Below are 20,378 nucleotides of genomic sequence, written 5' to 3' on the forward strand. Positions count from 1 at the left end.
AAGCTGCTGAAGAGGCCTTTTTATTTCTATAATGCTCAAAGCATAATGAGGACCTGTCCTTGACTGAAACTAACCAATATTAACTCCAAAAGACTGATTACTCTTTTTTCAAAAATATAACCATCACACAAAAGGCAAAATTAGACCCTTGAACACCAACAATAAAAAACCCGAGATGAGCTATGGAAAAGACTGAATATAAAATATTTAAATCAAAAGCAACCATGAGTGGGGTGGTAATAAGGTAGGAAAAGGAGGGCTGCATTAAAACACCTACAAAGGTGAGGAGATTGGTGGTACTGCCACACTTCCTTGTGTAAATTTTTATAAACTTACTGCTGGCATGCTGGTTAAGAGATGGGTATGGTTTCCTGACTTTTTAAATATATACAGAGCTCCAGTTTTCTTATTTGCTGAAAATACTAATGGTATAATAATTTAAACAAATTTAATAATATTTTTCATACATTTTAAAACGAGATTTTATTTCCTTGTTCCACATTCAGACTTTGGGGGCATTCCACTGACATTTTCTCTCTTTTGTAGACTTTGAAGGACTATGCCATTGTTGCTGACCACAGAAAGACAGGAAAAAGAGAGGGCCCAAGTATCTGCATTCTCATTTTCTACAGCAAAGCCCCAAAATGGGTCAGTCCCACCAGCAAAATGACACATTACCAAGGAAGAAGGTACATTCTTGATTTGAGAGACAGTGTGATTTTCCTTTAATGGGTTTTCTTTGCTCTTCAGAAATCAGATTCTCTCTGGTTTTAACACATAACCCTTCCCCCCCGCCAGATTCTAAAATTCTGCAATGGAATGTTAGTGAACTGCTATGTCATTGCCTTAATGCTCAGAGTAACACTTATGAAATACATCAAGGGAAGTGGGGGGAGAAGAAAAAAAAAAAAACAGGATTTCTTTCGATGCATTATGAAAAGAAGTGTTTTCTACCCAAGTCATGCAAAAGGAAGAAAAGGTCTTTGTGAAACACACTTCAGCAGTTTGGAACACACACTGAACAATTTCACTTCAGAGCCTCCAGTAAATTATTTCAGGGAATGTTAGTGAATAAAGGAAACCTGCACTGGAAATTCCTCCAGGAACACAGGCCCTTTCATGTTTCTCAGCAAGGCTCTTCAGCTTTCACTCCTGGGCTGTTGCTGTTTCTCAGCCTCTTTCTGTGCTCCAGCCCATTCTGTCTGGTCCCTACACCTCAGCCTGCCCTCAGTGCTTATCTATCACCTATTCAGCATCAAAACCCTCTCAGAAATGTTTCTGTAGCCACAGTCTCTCTCCCAATTCTGGTACCCACCTATCTGACATCTGGAGTTCAAGAAAGGTGCACTTTTCAAAGCATTCAGCTTGAAAAAACCCCACACTGAAAACTCTTAAGGCTGACTATGCTTTTTTACTTGAGTGTCATGGGAGTGCTCCCATGGTGAGCTCTGTGGAACCTCCTCCTGGCTTCAGAGCAGGAACCCAGGAGCACCACTGCTCTGGGAGAGAAAAACAATGGATCAGGCTGAAAAATCAAACAATTCCCCCTTCAGATGAAGCCACACAAACCATCTTAAAGAAAGACACTTAGTGCTGCCAAAGTAACTCAAGTATTTTCCTCTCTCGTTTGCTGCTGTATTCCACAAATGCAGTTATAAAGGGAAAGATAATTTAGGTAGATTCACCTGCCAGAAATGGCACCATGCTTCTGTTCAGATGTACAAAACTATAGGGGACAATGGACAAACAGAGCAATGGAAGCAAGAGAAATTGTGTTTGGAAAGAAGTGATAGTTTATGAAAAATTCTGGCTCACTGTGAAAAAAAGTTCATCACTTAAACCTAAAACATATATTGGAATCTATGCACTGGCCATTGTCCCTGGCAAGGGTAAGCTCTAGAACTTGGTTCTTGTGGCCCAAATAAGGAACAAGACCCAATTTTACTCTAAGCAGTGATTTCCAATGTGCACAGACAGTGCCACTTGATCTGCACACAAATTCACAGTATTTTTTCATCTACTTGGAAACAAATAGGTAGGGATACAAAATAGCTGTTATTTCACAGAAGGTTCGTGACAATGCACATCAAAAGAAAATCTGAAAATAAAACTTGTTTTAAAATGTGCATCTTTTGCTCTGCTTCATCTGAAAAGGCAATTTTTTCTCTGAACTGTTATTTACAAACTAAAGCCTGCCTTCCTCTTGTAAATACAATAAACATGATGAAGACAATATAAAAAAATAACAATAGCTAAGCAAGTTTCACATGACCATGTGCTCCTTCTTCCAAGCAATAGGTCACACACTGGTAGCAGGTTATGAAACAAGGAACTACTACAGAGACTGTAAAAAGTGACATTGAAGTATCTGCACTTGATAAGAATCAAACTCCATAAAAAAACAAAAAAAACCAACAAAAAAACCACAAACAAACAAACAAACAAAAAAAACCAAAAAAAACCAAAAAAATCCCAAAACCCCAAAAAAAAACCCCCCAAAAAACTCCATACACAGAAAAAGCTCTAAATCCAACACTTTACTGATATTTGGTATATTGATACTCTACTGTACATTAGCACATAAACAGACCAGTGTTTTGTGTATCTGAAGAAAGGAACATCTTTTGTTTTTTGAGATGCCGTTTCTAAAAAGTGCTAAAGTGTCATACAGTCTTGAAATAAGTATTTCTTCATATTCCTAATAAACTTTTCCACTTGTAAAAATCCCAAAGCTCTTAACAGGCTGAAGCATAGTACTGGCTTTACTGGAATGTTAATAATAAAAATTTTAATTATGGGAAAATTACTTTAAGATTCTGTATTTATTTTAAATGAACTTTGGCTGGGGAAAAACGTAATATTGCCCAGATTATTTTAGAAACAAGTTTTTAATTAAATACTTTCAGTTTAAAGCTGTAGCTCTGTATGCCTTTATTTTTTTCACTGGCTGGCTGACTTGGAAAGTTACTTAATGATAACAGATAATCTCGTACCACACAGTACAAACCTGAAGTATCAATCCATCTAACAAATGGTGGGGGGACATAAAAAACAGGCCAGCTCTTCACTCAATAAACCTCAATTACATTGCAACAATTAATCCTTACTAACAACCTCTCCCTCAGCCATGTTCCCAGACCTACCCAAGTATCAAAGTATTCTCAGAAAGACTAGGAAAATAAATGAAGGAGTTTTTCTCAATAAATGGAAAATTCAAAATTAAAATTATTTCCAGACCCCTTCAGTCATCAGATGTGCTTAGCCTTTACTTCAGTCACACACTTCCCATGTGTTACTGCCTCTTACTTTATGACCATAACTATTGAGACAGACCAGTCTAGTTTACAGTAATCCTTACAAATTTTTAAATACACCACTAAAGATTCACATACAAGCATGCAGTCTAATTATATCCCAAGGTATCCATAATTTAGGTGACATAATTACAAAAATGTACTAGAAGAAAAGAATCTCTAAGCTCTTAATTCGCATTTACTTAGTTTTAAATAATACTTCATTGTCTTAAATACCAGCAGGGATTTAGAAAAATGTATTTTATTATTTTATTCTAGAAAATGTGGTCTATCAGACAACTGGAGGAACGGAAACTATGTTTTCAAAGCTGAGTCCTCAAGTCTGTAGCTTCAAAGGTGCTGTGTTTGGATAGGTAACAAAACTCTTCTAACAGAACTTAATTTACATTTTTCTGTTCTATGTTTCACTGCAGAAGAAAAAACAGAATCACAGAGCCAAAGGATGGTTTGGGTTAGAAGAGACATTAAAGATCATCCAGCTGTAACCCTCTGCCATGTGCTGGGACACCAGAGCAGGCGGCCCAAAGCTCCATCCAACCCAACCTCGAACACTTCCAGGGATGGGGCAGCCCCAACTTCTCTGAGCCACCTGTTCCAACCTCACCCCCCTCACAGGAAAGAACTGCTTCCACTCTAAACCCAGTCTAAACCCACTCCCTTTGTGTTTGAAGCCATGGAGCTTTGAGCAATCTGGCTGGAAGGTGTTCCTGCCCATGGCAGGGGAGGTGGAACAGGATGATCTTTACTGTCCCTTCCAATCCAAATCGTTCTGTAATTCTGTGACCTCACATGAGCAACAATCTTGTTATGGTAAAGCTTCTTTTGGTTCAAATGAAAGAATACTTTAATCACTGTTCACTTCACAATGAGAATTAAGCTGTAGATCTTACTAAGTATCAAATACCTGTTCTAAACTGCTGGACCTGCAAAAAATCTGAACATACAGAGGTCCCATGGCAGCTCTGTAACATGAACAGATTTACCAAAGCTGTACTGACATTATTTAAGGTGTTCCAGAAGAATTATACATGTAAATCAGAGCCTACTATGATAATTTAAAGATACCCCAACTGCTTTCCAGAACTTGGGAAATACAGCTATAAAACAATTAACACAGGCTTTCTGATGTCATTTGTAAGCTCCGAGAACAATTAACATTCTTCAAGACAACAAGGATCTGGCTTTAAGTGACCAAAATCCAAACCATTATGGAACAGAGTAAATCATAGAAGATAATTTAGAGTGTTAAACTATCCCTGAAGTTGTACCCTCAGTCAGCAAGGTCCTTTAAGAACAATGCTTATCCCCATCAGCAGGGAAATGCCTACAGATCTCTAGAGAAACTCTAAATAACAACAGAGAAATTCATGGAAAATTTGAATAGTCCATGGCCCTCATTGCTGAACTGTTACAGTATGTCTAAAACATGCCAGGACCTGAAGGAAACTACCAAACTGACCAAAAGCACATGCAAGTGTCTTCTTGGTGGCATGTATGGCACTATTTCTCCAGTCTTTCTCTACTACTTTCTGTGCTGGAGCTCTCTAAGAGAGAGCAACCCATTAAAAAAAAAGTAGATGTTATTTTGGAAGAAAACTTCCTGCAGTACTTCCTCAGTTGCAGGACAAAAGCAACTACAGGAAAAAAAAAACCTCAATAAGATAAAATCAAAAGCCACTCCCAAGAGCAGCCAGGTAGTCCCTCCCAAGCTGTAGTGAAGGGACATGAGGAGAAGCCAAGCGCCTGCTCTGTGCAAAAGCACCATAAAAAACTCAAGGGGTGAGAAAGGAACTTCTGAATCCCAGAGGAGCTCATTTAGTTTTCATGTTACAAAGCTCGTCCTTGAAAAATGGGCAAATGCAGAGGACACTACCTAGAAATGGCATAAATTATAATTTATTACATTCTCTTCCTGCATTTTTCTCTGGATTTAAGAATTAGTCATTCTTCCAACAATGAAAAAGGAAGAAGGGAGCTCTTAAAGCATCAGAGAGCTGCAAATTCTGCACTCTGGAAAAAACCCCACACCACTCCATGCTCTGTTCAGCTGGGTTGTGACATACACGAAGCCAACACCATCCCTACATTCAGGATTCTGTCATCTAAGCCATTTCTCACACACTTTTTCTCAACAAAAAGAAAAACCAAATAAAAAAATGTTGTGGTTAAATTGGCACAATCCTCCCCAGTGTATGAAGTTAACAGTACATAAGGAACAACAAAAGGAAGTATCATTTTAGCCAAACTGGTTTTCAACTTGAAGCAGCACAAATAAAACATACACACCATGAAAAACAATTTTCAACAAGATGAGAAGAGCACTGAGATTAAGGGGTGAAGATACATTCAAAATATGGACAGTTTTAAAAGATGTGTAAACATGTTCCCCACTTTTCCCCTCAACTTATTTATTTCTGATCTAGCTTGGTAGGCATCACACTAGAATCAAGTCTTGAGCAAAGAATTTAAAATAGACTTTTCATTACTATCATGTTTCTCCTATTCAGCCTTCAAGCAGATAGGAACCTCCTCCTTGATTTCCACCAGCACTGTTTTCTTTGACTTTTATGTCCTTGACAAACTCTTCCAAACTTGGAAACTGCTTCCTACATCTTATCAGAAGAGAAAGCTGGCTGGGTAAGTTACTCTTGTATTCCTCTCTGGTGCTCAATTTGTTCAAAAGTGGTTTAAATACATTATCCAGCTAAACTCACTTTCTGAATTGAGCTATTTACATACTGGGGGACAAAAAGCAGTCCACCTTATCTGGGACTCTGAATGCTACAGAGTAGCTATGGCTAGACAATGTAAGGCAGGTAATCGGCAAATTTTATTTTTCCTCAGCTGACTGCAGACAAACAAAGAGCAACCTACTCAATACCTGCAAAATAAACATCAAAATTATGAAGTATTATTGAAAAATACCTGAAAATACTTTGGGAACCACTATTTAAGAAACCAGTCTTGTTAAAAGCTGAACAAATGTAAGTCTTAAAAGCCTCTACATTTTACATGATAATGTAAGTTCACATTTCCAAGTATCAGAAAGCAGGAGAGCTACAAAAGTGTAAGACTGCAACCAAAAATACAAGAAAAAGCTGTAAACTCCACTTGTCCACATTTATTGTATTTTTTCCAGGGAAAAAACTCTAACTTCTGTTTGATCAGGTTCTTTTGCTTAGTTTGTCTTATTAAGTCTACAATTCACACTGTTTTTGCATCTTACACTAAATATCAGTACAAACACCAGTAAAGTCCATCTTCCTGAGGCTGACAATGTGACAGCTTCTTTACCATGGTGAATCTTACATATTGAGCAAAGCACCATATTCTTATCTTATGAATGATAAGAAAAATTGAGTTAAGCTTTGGATCAAACAAACCTTTTCTCTACTCCATCGATATTCTGAAGAGTTGTTTTCTTTCAAACCTTGAAACAAAGTGACTCCCAAATCCCATGAAATGCTATCAAAGTAGTGGGGACAAGGCATTGCCACCCTGGGGTGTTGAAGCTCTACCTTACACACTGTACCAGGATAAAGAGGTGAATTCTTAGGATCATCCTGAGAAAAGCTCAGGCACTGGGTTTCTCACCAAGATCACCAGTTCTTCCTTATGGCTTCCTAAACTTAGAAAGCAGTTCTGAGAAAAGCCATGACTCTCCCTTGCTGAGATAAGCAATGAGATGAACTGAGGCATCTCCACCACGGATCTGACTGAATTCCAGCTTTTCTTTGTTCCTTGTCACAAACCAACGTGACACACAGGATTTCAAGCACCTCACAGATGCAGGTTTGTGCACTCATGAATAGTAAAGAATGGCAAACCCCAGCCTTTGAAAGAAAGACAAAGAATCCACCACTGTCTAGACACAAATACATGAAACAAGCTGGTCAGGTGCCTTTGCCAGGCCTTCACAATGAGCAAATCAAAAGAGCTGGAGAAGAAAGACGCGCTAAGCAGGGTATTTTGTGAGACAGTCACAGATTCTGAGATCGCTGTAGTGCTGTGTTTTAAACCTTCAGCAAAGAAGGGCCCAGAATAAAACCAAAATGGATAAAAATATGTATTTTGGAACAGGTCAGTGGAGTATGTCCACACAAGCTTTACTAATGCAATCACAAGTTCAGTGAAGCCAAATGGACATCTCAACTGGTAAACAGAGTAATAAGAAACACTGTCATATCCAGTTAAAGCAGATTTGCAAACAATAGGCAGCCTAACTAATGAGAAACATGAATGTAGCTTACAAATTAAACAGTTCCTCAAGGTAACAACAGGCTCAAAATGCTCTCCAAAAACTAAAAGACCTAAATCAATGAATTATCAAAAGTTGGTTACACTTCAAATATGCATTTTTACATGAACAGAAGGAAAAGAACACGTACTTTCCCAGAAAAGGAAAGATGCAGTACTGCAGGCCACATCACAAACCAGTTCCTCATGCCAAAAGGACTTCCAAGAAGACAGAAATCCCCTACCAAGCAAACAACAACAAACCCAAAGCAAATTTGGTGGCAAGCAGAGGAAACAGCACCCAGCTTGGTTTTATTTAAACTATTTTTCTGTATGCCCTGAGCACATAGTTGCTTTTGCATGGCCAACAGATCTCAGAACATATGAACAGAACTCTTCTAAAATGCAGGAACATCCCATTAGAAAGAAGCCCAAACAAATAGAAGCACAAGATGCTGCAAACACAAACACATACTTTCAATTAATTAATTTACCTTTCATTCTAAACTTTTTTAAAATAACTCATACAAAGATGAGCTTTTCCACTACCACAGAGGACAACCACGACCTTATACTTTTTACTGCCTTCTTAATCTTAGTAACAAGTTAAAAAGTAGTGGAAGAATTATTACCAACTATTACAGCCTGGACACAAGCAAACACAGGATTACTTGGGCTCCAAGCCAGGTCCAGAGAAAATCCTTGAGCAATCACTACACTTCTCTGTAGTCAGGAACAGAGAACTACAGAAGAGTTTGGTCCTTATTTTTGAAAAAATAAAACAAAATAAAAAGGCAAATAAATCCCTGGTGTGATAGTGGGATAAAGAAGTCCAATTCCATCTAGCTATTCTTCTAGAATCACAGTTGTGCCTTGACTCAGCTCTCCCTGGGGATATCACAAGAAGGATAAAAGAGAATAACAAAATCAGTGTCATTCTTTGCTGGCTGACTGCTCAACTACGCAAAAAAAAAGTTCCTCAACGGCTTCAGCAAAGACTGAATAGAAAATACACAGAATGGCACTCAATTCAACTCCTCTCCTCTCTCTGCACTGCCATGAAACATGTGCAACAGGGGGATCTAAACATTACTTGCAGAATTTGAAAAGATCAGAAGGGAAGATTCAGTACAACACATGAAAAGACAGCTGAAACGGAAACTGCAACACCAGAGATGTTCATTCTTCAAAAAATTTGTAGTTAAGTAATTCCATTGTAAACATCTATGCAAAACTTAAAAAGGTGCTGATGACATAAAGGTGAGGCACCATCACCCTGAGCACAGGGATGGAGCAAGGTACTGGACAGAAACAAATAATGAAATAACGGAAACAAGATGAAATTCAAAACAGCAAAACCCAAACTTTAACAGCTCAACCAGGATTTCTGTTAAAAGAAATGACTACAGACAGGAATGAGCTGATCACAAAATGACCGCAAGCCAAAAACAAGGGGGGAAAAACTTTCAACAGCAAGACTAAAATAAAAAATGTATTCAATTTTGAATATTCTTTCAATTCTTACTATCGTTTTTTATACATACACGAAAATATTTTAACGTTTTCAAGCTCATCCAGAACTTAATACTGTCAGGTTCATTCATTTCCAATAGTCTTATTTTGAAAGCAGAAACACAGAAATTAAGTAATTATTCAAAATAAAGCATTCACTTAATATGAATAGAAAAAGGTACAAAAAAAGCTGTATTCTATGGCTTGTATTGAAAGACTGATGTGAAGCATCTTTTTAGTCCAAATGATGGAGAACATCTACTGGTATCTTATGCCAAATTTTTTGTTTTATTATAATGCATGAAAAGCAAGAAAACTCAAGTGAAAAAAGGCCTAAGCATAACCATGGGAAAACCACCAAAAATTACAAATATTTGTTGACAGCATGGCTGATTTAATATAAAAAATAATACTATTATTTAAAAACCCTCTTGGGCATTATTAAATATGACCAAACAATAGCTAGATGTGGCAAAACCAATGTGTAAAACCAAGATTTCAAAATGGTACCAGAATATGACACCACAACAAGTTAATCCTTTTCAAAGGTACTCACTTTTCCAAAGACATTACCACTTCAATTTAAAAGATGAAATATTTACCTGTGTATTTCTATGAGTATTTAGAGTACCAAGGTAAGTTTTCAGGGCAAACACTGGCTTTTTTATACTAACCTGCTTTTTGAAACTGGCATGAAAGTAATTGAGAAATTTTTTTACTGTATTTGCATCATATAATTTCCGGATATAAACTGGTACAATAAATATTACCTCTACCTACCGGAGGTATTTGCTAATTGAATTCAACTTTTCTTTTGTCTCTAATTTGTTTTGGTCAGCCTGGTTCTTCCTACATTCTAGTTACCTCAAAAATAATTAATGTTATTTTCCGTGCAACTCCACAAAACTTTTTAATAAATTGCAACTCAAGTTTTTAGCACCAGGATCTTCCCAAAGGAACCTTATTATAAATGAGAGCTCAGACATCCACACATGGGTATTTTTAGTCACACTTTGTATTGCATTGTTTTTTTTATCAACCCTACCAACACAGTTTTAGGGATTTGAGCATTTAAGTGTTTTTACTCACTTCTGTGCTCCCTGAGACAACAGCTTTGTCCACGTTCAGCGCTAGCTGCTCTTCAGTCGGGCAGACTCCCACAGACCACTCCGCACAGCGGTGATGAGCCCAGCAGTGACCTGGTGTGCACACAGACAAAGGGCCAGGGTTGGACAGCTCTGTCAGGCACTTCCTCCAAGCACAGAACTCCCTTCTGGCAGTCAACACTTGCCAGAAATAACAGAGAGGTCTTTTCCCCCATTTTTTTCCTTGTTGCGACATTGAAAACCCATCCTATGATACACTGAATATACTGCAGTTACTATCAGACGCTGCCATTTTGTTTTATATACAACACACCTTTTTTTATCTGTTTATAATTTTTAAGTGCCTGAACATGTAATCATAGCACTGGGGTGCACAGCATTCTCTGACTTTGACTCTACATTCAATGCTTGTGTAACACACACACAGTTTCATTTCACCTTGTATTTCACTGTAGATAACATTTCCCTAGGTTTGTACTCTTAATTTATTATTCCCAAGCCTGGAGATCTGTATGTTCATGTAGAATATGCTAGTATGAAACTTTAAAAGTCTACACAAAATGTTTAAAAGCTCAAAACACAACATGAACAGATACTCATATAAAAGACTTGAGAAAATGGTCAATACAACAAACGCAGTTTGTGGTATTGACCACAATAAAATAATACAAAGTAAACTATAAAATAAAAATAAAATAAATAAAATAAAATATTAAAGACTGAGAAAATGGTGAATACAACAAATACAATATAGAGATACACCTGCCTAACAAAACAAAAAAAAATCAGATTTTGTAGAATTTAACAGGTAACTCTTACAGGAAGTTTCTAATTGAATTCTGGGAAAAACAATGTAAATGATGTATACTTCCAAAGGAATTCTCTGACTGCTTTATACAGGAATTAGAAATGATGGTTTACACTAGCTGTTGAACTTAGGTATCGGCCAACTTAACAATTCAAGCTACAAAAAAAAATCCCAAAAATCTCTATATGGGTTTGGGAAGAGTCATTTACAAATAACAGCAACTTTAAAAATGTAGATTGATAAATATACACCCACCCATCTACACCCACTATAGTAAAACTATTGAAACAAAACCACTGGATTTTTGTTTGTTTTTAATTGGACCTTGAAATAAGTTTCCACACTCATGAAAGAGTGACATTTTTATTATTATGTAAATGTATTTCCATTTTTTGGAGTAAAACACGTGAATGGACTACTGGCATCACAGCATTTGGATACAGATGCCATCTGAAAAAGTAATTAATAACTTAATTACTAGAAAAGTTTAATTGAAATTAAAAGGCAGGTGATAAACCAGACATTTTTCTGACAGAAAACCTGCAGATTCTGGAAATATACATGTGCATTATGCCTCTTCTGCTCTTCTAAATCTTCTATTCCATTGTTTCCAGTAAAATTTGCAGCAGGAGATCAGGTAACATCAGAGGACTAAGATTTTTGAAAATTATATTAAGCTGTGCCTCATTCCTTTTCCTTTTTCTCTCCAAAACAGAATCATGGTACTGAAGGTATTACTACCTGAACACCAGCTCAGCAGCAGATTACAAACACTTCCCCACACAAAGCTGAGGATTCTCTTTCCTGGAGGGAAGACTACAAAAACAAAACCTGACACAGGCAAAAGCTACCAAAGCACCATCAGAAACTTGACAAACACCACAGCTCAAAAAATCAACAGCTGCAAAACTTCACTCATGTCACTATGGCTACTGTACTGCTACTGGAGAGGAGAAAAAGAATGGAGAAGAACGGATCTTACCTGTTGGCTCAAATAAGGCTTGAACATCAATGTCATCTGGTAAGCCAACTAAACTGAGTTCATCCCAGAATTTGACAACCTGATCATCAGAAGCAGTTTGGGTGCTTACACTTGTACATGATGCTATACTCGATCGAGATCTGTAGCAGGGAGCAGAAAAACAAACTTGGAAGTGACCACATTCTTTGTTCAATCAGCCAGACATTCACAAATGATCCAAAACTCATGGCAAGTAAGTATAATTTTTTCCTAATATGATAAAAGATAAATCAACATGAACAAGTCTTCCTTATATTTTATCCCAACACTTTCCCCAGGAACAGTTTCCAGTTAAAGCTGCTATTTAGTAAACAAGCCTGCTCTCTCTTCCTGTTCTTCAGGACACATATGCTTCTTTAAGTTTGATTCTGTTTGATATTAAAATATGCCCAACCCTTGGAACTGAGAATAAGGTAACAAAATCCAGAGGTGAGGTGCCTACAGAAAATACTACAGCTATGGGGAGAAGGTAGAAAAAAGGCCAGGACTTCAAAATCTGTTTGGAAATAAACATGTTTATAAAATGCCATCAGATGTTTAAAAAAAAAAAGGTGGGGGTGAGCTGGAGGAAAGGAAGGGGGGAGATTAAAAAATACAGTGATATAAAGACAACTATATTGTACTAGTTTATAACCTTATTGATTTGTTCTCAAAATTCTAATCTCAAGAGAAAACAATTCACACAACTCAAATTACTGCATTAAAAAAAAAAACCAGAAGCGACAATTCGGCCTTTACTTCCTGCAGGCTAAAGAATATCTTGGACATCTAAGGGTGTGCATTTAGGCCTACTGATTAGAGACCTGATCACTGATGCCTCAACAATTGGTAGGAAAGGTGGTGCTGCATTTTCCACTAAGGTTCTTTGAACTTGATTACTCTCCGCTATTAATAACTCAATTGTATGCATTTGTCAGTAGATACAGTAACCACTGGAATTTTAATCTGTGATAACTCCACTTTCCTGAAAACCATACTTTACTTCAGCCATTACATTTATAAATACATTTTAAAAGCCCTTAGTTTATAGGTAAAAGAGTAACATCTCTCTTGCATCACCCAAGAAATCTTAGAAGTTTTCTATTTTCTATTTTTATTTTCTATTTTTACTATTATTACATGGTCTCTTCATGACCTGCATAATTTAAAAAATATCTATGCCAAAACCTATTAATGCTGACACTATCAATATTAAAAACCTCCTTAACAAAGCACTATGTTCTGTTTGACAAAACTGGTTCCTGAACACCATGTATGTCCACCGCAATCACAGAATGGTTTGGGTTGGAATGGATCTTGTTCCAACCCTCCTACAATGGGCAAGGACACCTTCCACTATCCCAGAGGTTCCTCTAAGCTCTGTCCAACCTGGTCTTGGACACTTCCATGGATGGAACAATCACAACTCTGTTGTGGATGCTCCATCACCCACAGCCTGTGCCAGTGCTTCACCCCATGACAGCAGAGCCCCCTCTAACACCAAACTGCTACTCACAACACCAAAACTTAAAGGATCTTTAAGAAAAACTAAATCTCAGCTGACAAGGCATTTTTCTGTATTAAAAAACCTTTCTCACAAGATCAAACCAATGCATTCACAGAACTTCTCAATTTATTCTGCAATCTCGCCCTTTCTATAGCCTTTTCTGAAAATATTTCATATACCTACAAATACGGCCTGAGGCGAAGGTGTTACTTTTATTAGCTTTAAGAAAAGCCACTTTCCGGTATCAGCATTACAAAACGCGCACTTTTCCACCACCAACATGATGACAAAAACATACAACGTGCACCCAAGCAACCTCAGCGAGTGTGGAACACTCTGAGCAGTTTCTGCAGCAGCAGCACAGCCACAGACAGGTCTGACTCCAGAGTTTGGCACAGCTGGCAGCCGCCTCCCTCACTGTCCCCTCCCCAGCTGGGCCCACACCCGGAGCCAATTCCCCAATGCCAGTTTGTGCCACACATCGCCCGTGGCTCCGCATCAACACCCTGCCCTCAACCCCCATCCCTGCCCCACATCACCACTGCCTGGATCACAGCCCTGCCTCAACCCCCATCCCTGCCCCACATCACCACTGCCCTGGATCACAGCCCTGCCCTCAATCCCCATCCCTGCCCCACACCACCACTGCCCTACACCACCCGCGGTCCTAAATCACCATCCCACCCTCGACCCCTCATTGCTGCCCTGCCCGCAGCTCCACATTAGCATCCCACATCACTATCACTGCCTTGCCCTCTGCCCCACACCAACCTCAATCCCACATCACTGCCCACATCACCCATACCGCCCTTGATCCTGTCCTGACCTCAGCCCTGCACATGCTGCACCACCAGCATTCACCCTCAACCCCACACCACCCACAGCCCCTCATCACCCTCAATCCCTCACTGCCCACGACCCCACACTACCCACAGCCCCTCACTGCCCTCAACCTCACACTGCCTGTGGCTCCTCACTGCCCTCAATGCCGCACCATGCCGCACCACCAGCACTGCCCTCAATCCCACACTGCCCGTGGCCCCTCACCACCCTCAACCCCTCACCACCCACAGCCCCTCACCACTCAACTCAACCCGGCTCCTCACCACCCCACGCCCCACCCACTGCCCCTCACCACCCACAACGCCCGCGGCACCCACCGCCCCTCAACCCCCAACCCCGCACCACCCACAGCCCCTCACCACCCTCAACCCCGCACCACCCACAGCCCCTCACTGCCCTCAACCCTACCCAGCCCATCCCGTAGCCATGGCCTGTAGCCCTGCATCGCCACTGCCACTCTCCATGTTTCTCTAGGCTTGCAGCCCCTCTGTCACACAGACAGCCCTAAATGATCCCACATTCACCATCAACCTCGAATGAACCCAAGTCAACACAAGGCCCCAGTGACAGGACCCCCATGCCCACAGAGATGTGGCTCTGATCAGTCCCTTCCCAGCGCCCTCAGCAGGGATTACACACCATGGTCTGAGCAACCTCCACTGCAGGGCCAGGTATGCCCCTGCCATCTCTCACAGTCACTGAGAGGCTGGGGGACCATGACAAAACCCCCATCTGGAAGAGCTGCCAGCAAACCCCGCTCCTGCAGGGCAGGAACCACTGCTGTGTGCCCTGACAGCACTGGCACCAGGGCGAGAGCCAGCGCTGGATGGCAAGAGGAGAGGCTCTAATGGGCAGAAGCTGCACATCATTCCAGGCTACACAAGACATCAAGTGTCAAAAGTCCATCCTCTTCCACCCTTCGTGTGTACTTTTACTTCAGCATCACAAGTAGATCAGCACCTTACAGTAGCTATGTCTCTTATCTGTGCTCTTCCAGAGTGAAGATTCTCACTTGGGGAAGAAACAAACCCTTTTTTAAAAAGCAGAAGAGACAGGCACTGCTATACCACTCACGTGTTGGTTGCTCTGGGGTTCTGTTTTTAGTTAGGTTTCTGTACATGCTGATTTTCCTTACAAACATTTTTTAATATTAAAACCCCGTATTTACACAAATACAAGTCGCCTGCCTATTGCAGTACAGAACCAGTAAAGATTATTCCTGAATTTCATGCAAAACAAAAAAATCCACATATTTCTTTTAGGACAGACTTACTTCTTCTGGCCTCTCTGTTTGCGCAGCACTGAGTTTTGCCTTGGAGTTCTCTCACAGGCTCCATCGGTGCTGTCGCTGGCTTCACTCTTATTTAAAGGCTGGTTCTTCCAAGGGATAACATACCCAGGAGTGGGACCGAATTGTTTTAAATCTCCTTGTCCTAATGAGCTCCGTTCTCCACAGTAACAAAAGGCGCAGAGTTGTTCGCTGTAAAAAGGAAGATCATTACTTCTTTAATGGGGGGAGAGCCAGCAGAGGATACCCCATCAAAGAGCAAATTTCATGCTAATTTAACCCTTTGTAACAAGACAATAAAAGCTCCGATGTGTTGTCAGGTATCAGAATTCAGCATGCAGAAACACTGTTTCCAGCTAATTAACAGTTACATTAAAAGACCTTTTTTTTTCTGTTCACAAAACTGCCTGATTAAGGAAGCAAACAAAAAAATGTCCATGTTATACTCAAATGATTAGAATTTCCAAAATTCTGCATGTCTAGACACATACTTGCTAAAAGGTATCAAAATGTTACAGAATACACAGACCATTACAACACACAGACCTTTCTGGAAGCACATATAGCCTATGTGTAACCCTATGTGTAAATACTATAGACTAAAAGGTTTACTAACATGGAGAAAAATGGAATAATGAGAAAACCACAGCAATGGCTACAGTCACACATGCCAGAGCACACACACACATGCACAAATCCAACTATCCTCATTTACTTCAATATTTAAAAACAAAATGATGTCTGAAAGTTTTACTGGAGGAATTTTATATTTACAGAACCGTGACCGCTGCAATACCCTGTACCATTTGCAATTATGTTTTAACATGCACAACACAGCGACAGGATTGAAATGACAGCTCTGACAGCACTCCTTGTGTCACATCATATGGAAGCTACTGAAAAATATTTCTATAATAAACATACCCACAAACTTAAAATGTGAACTTCTGCAACTAATGCAGTTTGCATTAAAGGAAGGCCATTTAACACTTTTTTTTTTACGCTTAAATGAGCAATTCTGTTTTCTTCGTATTTATGCCCCAAAGACCCCAAAAAGATGCCTCAGGGAATCAGGCACTTGGATAGAGGCTTGGTTACGCCTGGATTCCATTTAAATAGATTTCAGTGCATCTCCAAGGTGGCACATTTGGATTTGGGACAGTCTGTGCTGTGTGAGTGAGAGGAGGGAAGTGAAGTGGGAGGAAGAGAAAACCTTAAGGCTAAACTGCTGTAAAATATTTACTAAATTCTGGGGGGGAAAATAAAGCCTCCTGTGCTTTTCAGCTTGGAGAGACAAGAATGGCAACAGAAAAAAAGTGGAAGTGGAAAAGGAAAGTTCCAGATGAGAACAGAAAACCCTGAGAATTCAGCAAAGCCTCTGATATTTGGTTTATCATACTCTGGCATGGCTCCTTTTGGTCTCACCATAGAGCAACAACAGGAAGAAAGAAACAGAAGAAAGAAAACTGGCCTGGTCTACTACTACTTGTAATACCAGACAGTCAGATGCTAAGGAAGGGAGAAGTGTTTCACGAGCCCAAAATGAAGCCTCGAATGAAGCAAAAAGCTTTTATTTATGGTTGATAGGTAGGACTGCACTTTCATTAAGGCAGATGGATCACTGGGAAAATGCAGGTTGGTGAGCAGATAAGGTAAGTCCCATTCATGGTGCTGAAATTACACCTTCCTATGGTACTGTTAGGAAACATTTGTCCTCATCTCGTGGCCTTGGCTGCACATCCCTCACTGATGTGCCTCAACACACAACCAGCATGAGCCAGCATAACCCCCGGAGCTGATGGCAAATGTCTGACACGTTCTGGAAATCTTTAGAAAAGATATCTGAAGACAAAAAAATTCAAAGAAAAGATAGATAAAGGTAGTGTGAGAGCAGTGAAAAGTTACACTGAACAGTACATATGTCTATTTTATAGCTAGCTTTTAGTGTGATAGAGCAACAAATACACTATTATTTGTCTGTCAGTGACTGTAACCACTGGACTGCCAGTGAAACCTGATATGGCCTCACAAGCAGAGTTCCTAAGCAGGGAAAGCAAAGCTATTTATGCTGGTTGAGACTAGAGAGACTTGTGAGGAGACTTAAAGAGATTTAAACAGGCAATGCCATGGTATATAAATTACACTAGTTACAAACACAAGATTATCCACAGTGGAATAAATAATTATTCATACATCCTGTTAGGACAGACTATCACTGCTCATTAAAAGACTTGAAGATAATTACAAACAAATAAACAAAGCCCTTTAAAGTGGAGTCATAGCAAATATGCAATAATGTTAAGATCTATAAAAAGAAATATGAAACAGTAATTAAGAAAAAAAAATAAACTAACTTTTCAAGTGGTGTTATTTGAAAAGGCATACAGGAGTAAAGCTGATATTTCTGGAGCCTGTAAAGCAGCTCCGCCATCACAACTTCCAGCAGAAGCATTCTGCAGGCAGGGTGGAGTGAAACAACAGGAGCAGTGAGTTTCACAGCTACTCTGCAGCGTGGTGTGGACAGCTGTGAAGCTGTCAAGAATCATATGGTTTGTGCTACTGCTCCTGCTTCAGCAGAGCTGGGGAATGCAGCTGAACAGAGTGCTCGCCACGGGGAGGGGGCTGGGGAGCCCTCACTGAAGGTTGTGAGCACATGGATGCAGAAGTTAAAGACAGGAGCAGCAGAATGTGCCCAGAGCACTGCTAGGACACTGTGGGGCTGAGATGGAGGGGAGGGATTATACAAAGGGGGGAAAAAAGGTTTCACATGTTCCAGGGGGATAAGCAGAGGGGCTTCAACTGCACCCAGAGCCAGACAGCCACAGTGGCAGTGAACTCCCTGCCTCTGCTGGGATGCTGGAGAGACCCTCTGCAGGAAAGCCACACTCCTGTGCCCCCTGACATGCCACAGCTGCTGGCTTATCATGCTGTGCAAAGTGGCCAGTCCATCACGTTAGCCTTTTAGCTTTAAGTGCTCAGTAAATATTTTAAGTTATGTCTGTATGGGCAGAAGGTAGAGATTTTTTCTTATCATCTGAGGACTGCAGAAAGTACTTACAAATCTACTTTCCATATGTCAATATGCAATTAGAGGATCTAAATCTGTGATGCAAGAAGAGCTCTCATACTGAAGATAACGAAACAGAGTACTGGCAAATCTTAAGATCAAACCCTAGATCTGTTATCATAATTAACATATTTTAAGAACAGGATAATTCAAAATGGGTAAAAAGCAAGAGACAATGTGTCACAAATCTTTTTATAAGCTACTAAAAAAATAAAAAGCAGCTCAACAGTATTCCATTTAAGATATATCTTAGGTGCTCCAACTCAAAATGAAAGTTCATTGTTATCTGTAACTTCAACTTAAATTACATATTTTGCCATGAAAATGCTACTTTCTTGTAAGAGTTTAAAGATCCAGAGGTGGTTTATTACAGGAGGTGCTCCTATCCCTCACTTCATCCCAGAGGATTACATAGATTTGAATGCACAGAAATTTTAATACATAACACTGAGGAAAAACTGTGTTCAGAATGAACCAGACATGCTGGGTTTTGGGGATGCAGTAAGAGGCAGAAAAGCTAGTAATGTCTGAAACTAATGTCTGTTCCCATTGAGCCATAGGAGGAGATCCAGACTTGCCTCCTTGGATTTGAAGGATGCCCTTTCTAACAAGAAACATGTTGACCCCATCACTCTTTCACAGCCACTCTCTTCTACAGGTCCTTATTTCATCCCATCAGTGTCTCTTCCTTACACAGAATTTACTCAACCCTCTGACAAGAATCTGAAGTGCTGTAATCCTCCCCTGTCCACATCCTGATGAAGGATAACAAAATGCCCTGCAGCCACTTAATCCTGAAGGAAGGGAAACCAGTCACTATTTCCTTTACTTGACTGATGACAGTCATCAGGACTCATCCTAAAACTCAGATTTTCCCATTGAAACAACTTCATTTCAACACATGCAGTATTGGGCAACTAACTGCACAATATTAAATCACAACCAGAGGAGGAGAAACATCTGGTTTGCTTGCAAATATTCAGTCAAAGAATTGAGGTAAAACTGAGAGTCCCCCAAAATTATTTTTTAACAGAATTAAGCCTTAGCATCAGGATTACCAATATCTGTAGGAGGTAAGCAAAGGCCCCTCCTGAATCCTTCAGGAGCTGGGAAATGGCACTGGGTAATCCTGTGCCAGCCAAGGGTCCCTGATAACAAGCAGATGTGCAGACTGCCTCATGCAAACATGTTTTGTTTATGCTGTGGTCCATATCTCACAGATGTGCACTTGTGCCCATGTGAGCACTGTGCAGCTTCTGGAAATCTTCAGATGTGTCCAGGGGAGGTTGTGTGACCCTCAACAGTATCTCACTCTCACCCCTGCTTGTTTTTCATACATGGGTAGAATGCACCACACACTGCAGTGATATGGGGCACTGCCATGCCCCCACAGCTGGGGGAATAAATCCTCCTTTCTCATTCTCACAGGAACAACTTCCTTCCAAGCAAGATAGCAAGTGGCCTCTGCTGAGCATGTCTGTCAGCGAGATGCTTGAAATTATCCAACCCTTTCAGTACTCAATGGAGAGGGTGGCAGGCTAAAGGAAATCCTGCAGCTGCCTGCTCTGCAGAGAGGAGTTTAAGGTGCCCTTCTTTCAGCAGAGCCTGCACAGGGGAATCCAAGCATCACACAGAGATAAAGGGGAGGTTGTCAACAGCAGGAGAAATTCAAACTCTTGGATTCAACTCCAGGGATG

General features: G+C 40.1%; 1 protein-coding gene across 7 annotated transcripts in view; it reads right to left on the reverse strand.

Moving 5' to 3' along the window:
* Positions 1-20,378, reverse strand: part of KMT2C (lysine methyltransferase 2C) — a 189,118-nt gene that overhangs the window by 99,737 nt on the left and 69,003 nt on the right. For all 7 annotated transcript variants that reach the window (XM_030963992.1, XM_030964025.1, XM_030964040.1 and 4 more), the window contains 3 exons: positions 15,600-15,806; positions 11,959-12,098; positions 10,152-10,261 (listed from right to left, as the gene is read on the reverse strand). In XM_030963992.1, the coding sequence (XP_030819852.1) occupies positions 10,152-10,261; positions 11,959-12,098; positions 15,600-15,806 (457 nt within the window). The remainder of the gene's footprint in view (positions 1-10,151; positions 10,262-11,958; positions 12,099-15,599; positions 15,807-20,378) is intronic.

Source organism: Camarhynchus parvulus, chromosome 2, assembly GCF_901933205.1.
Source record: "Camarhynchus parvulus chromosome 2, STF_HiC, whole genome shotgun sequence".
Lineage (NCBI taxonomy): Eukaryota > Metazoa > Chordata > Aves > Passeriformes > Thraupidae > Camarhynchus > Camarhynchus parvulus.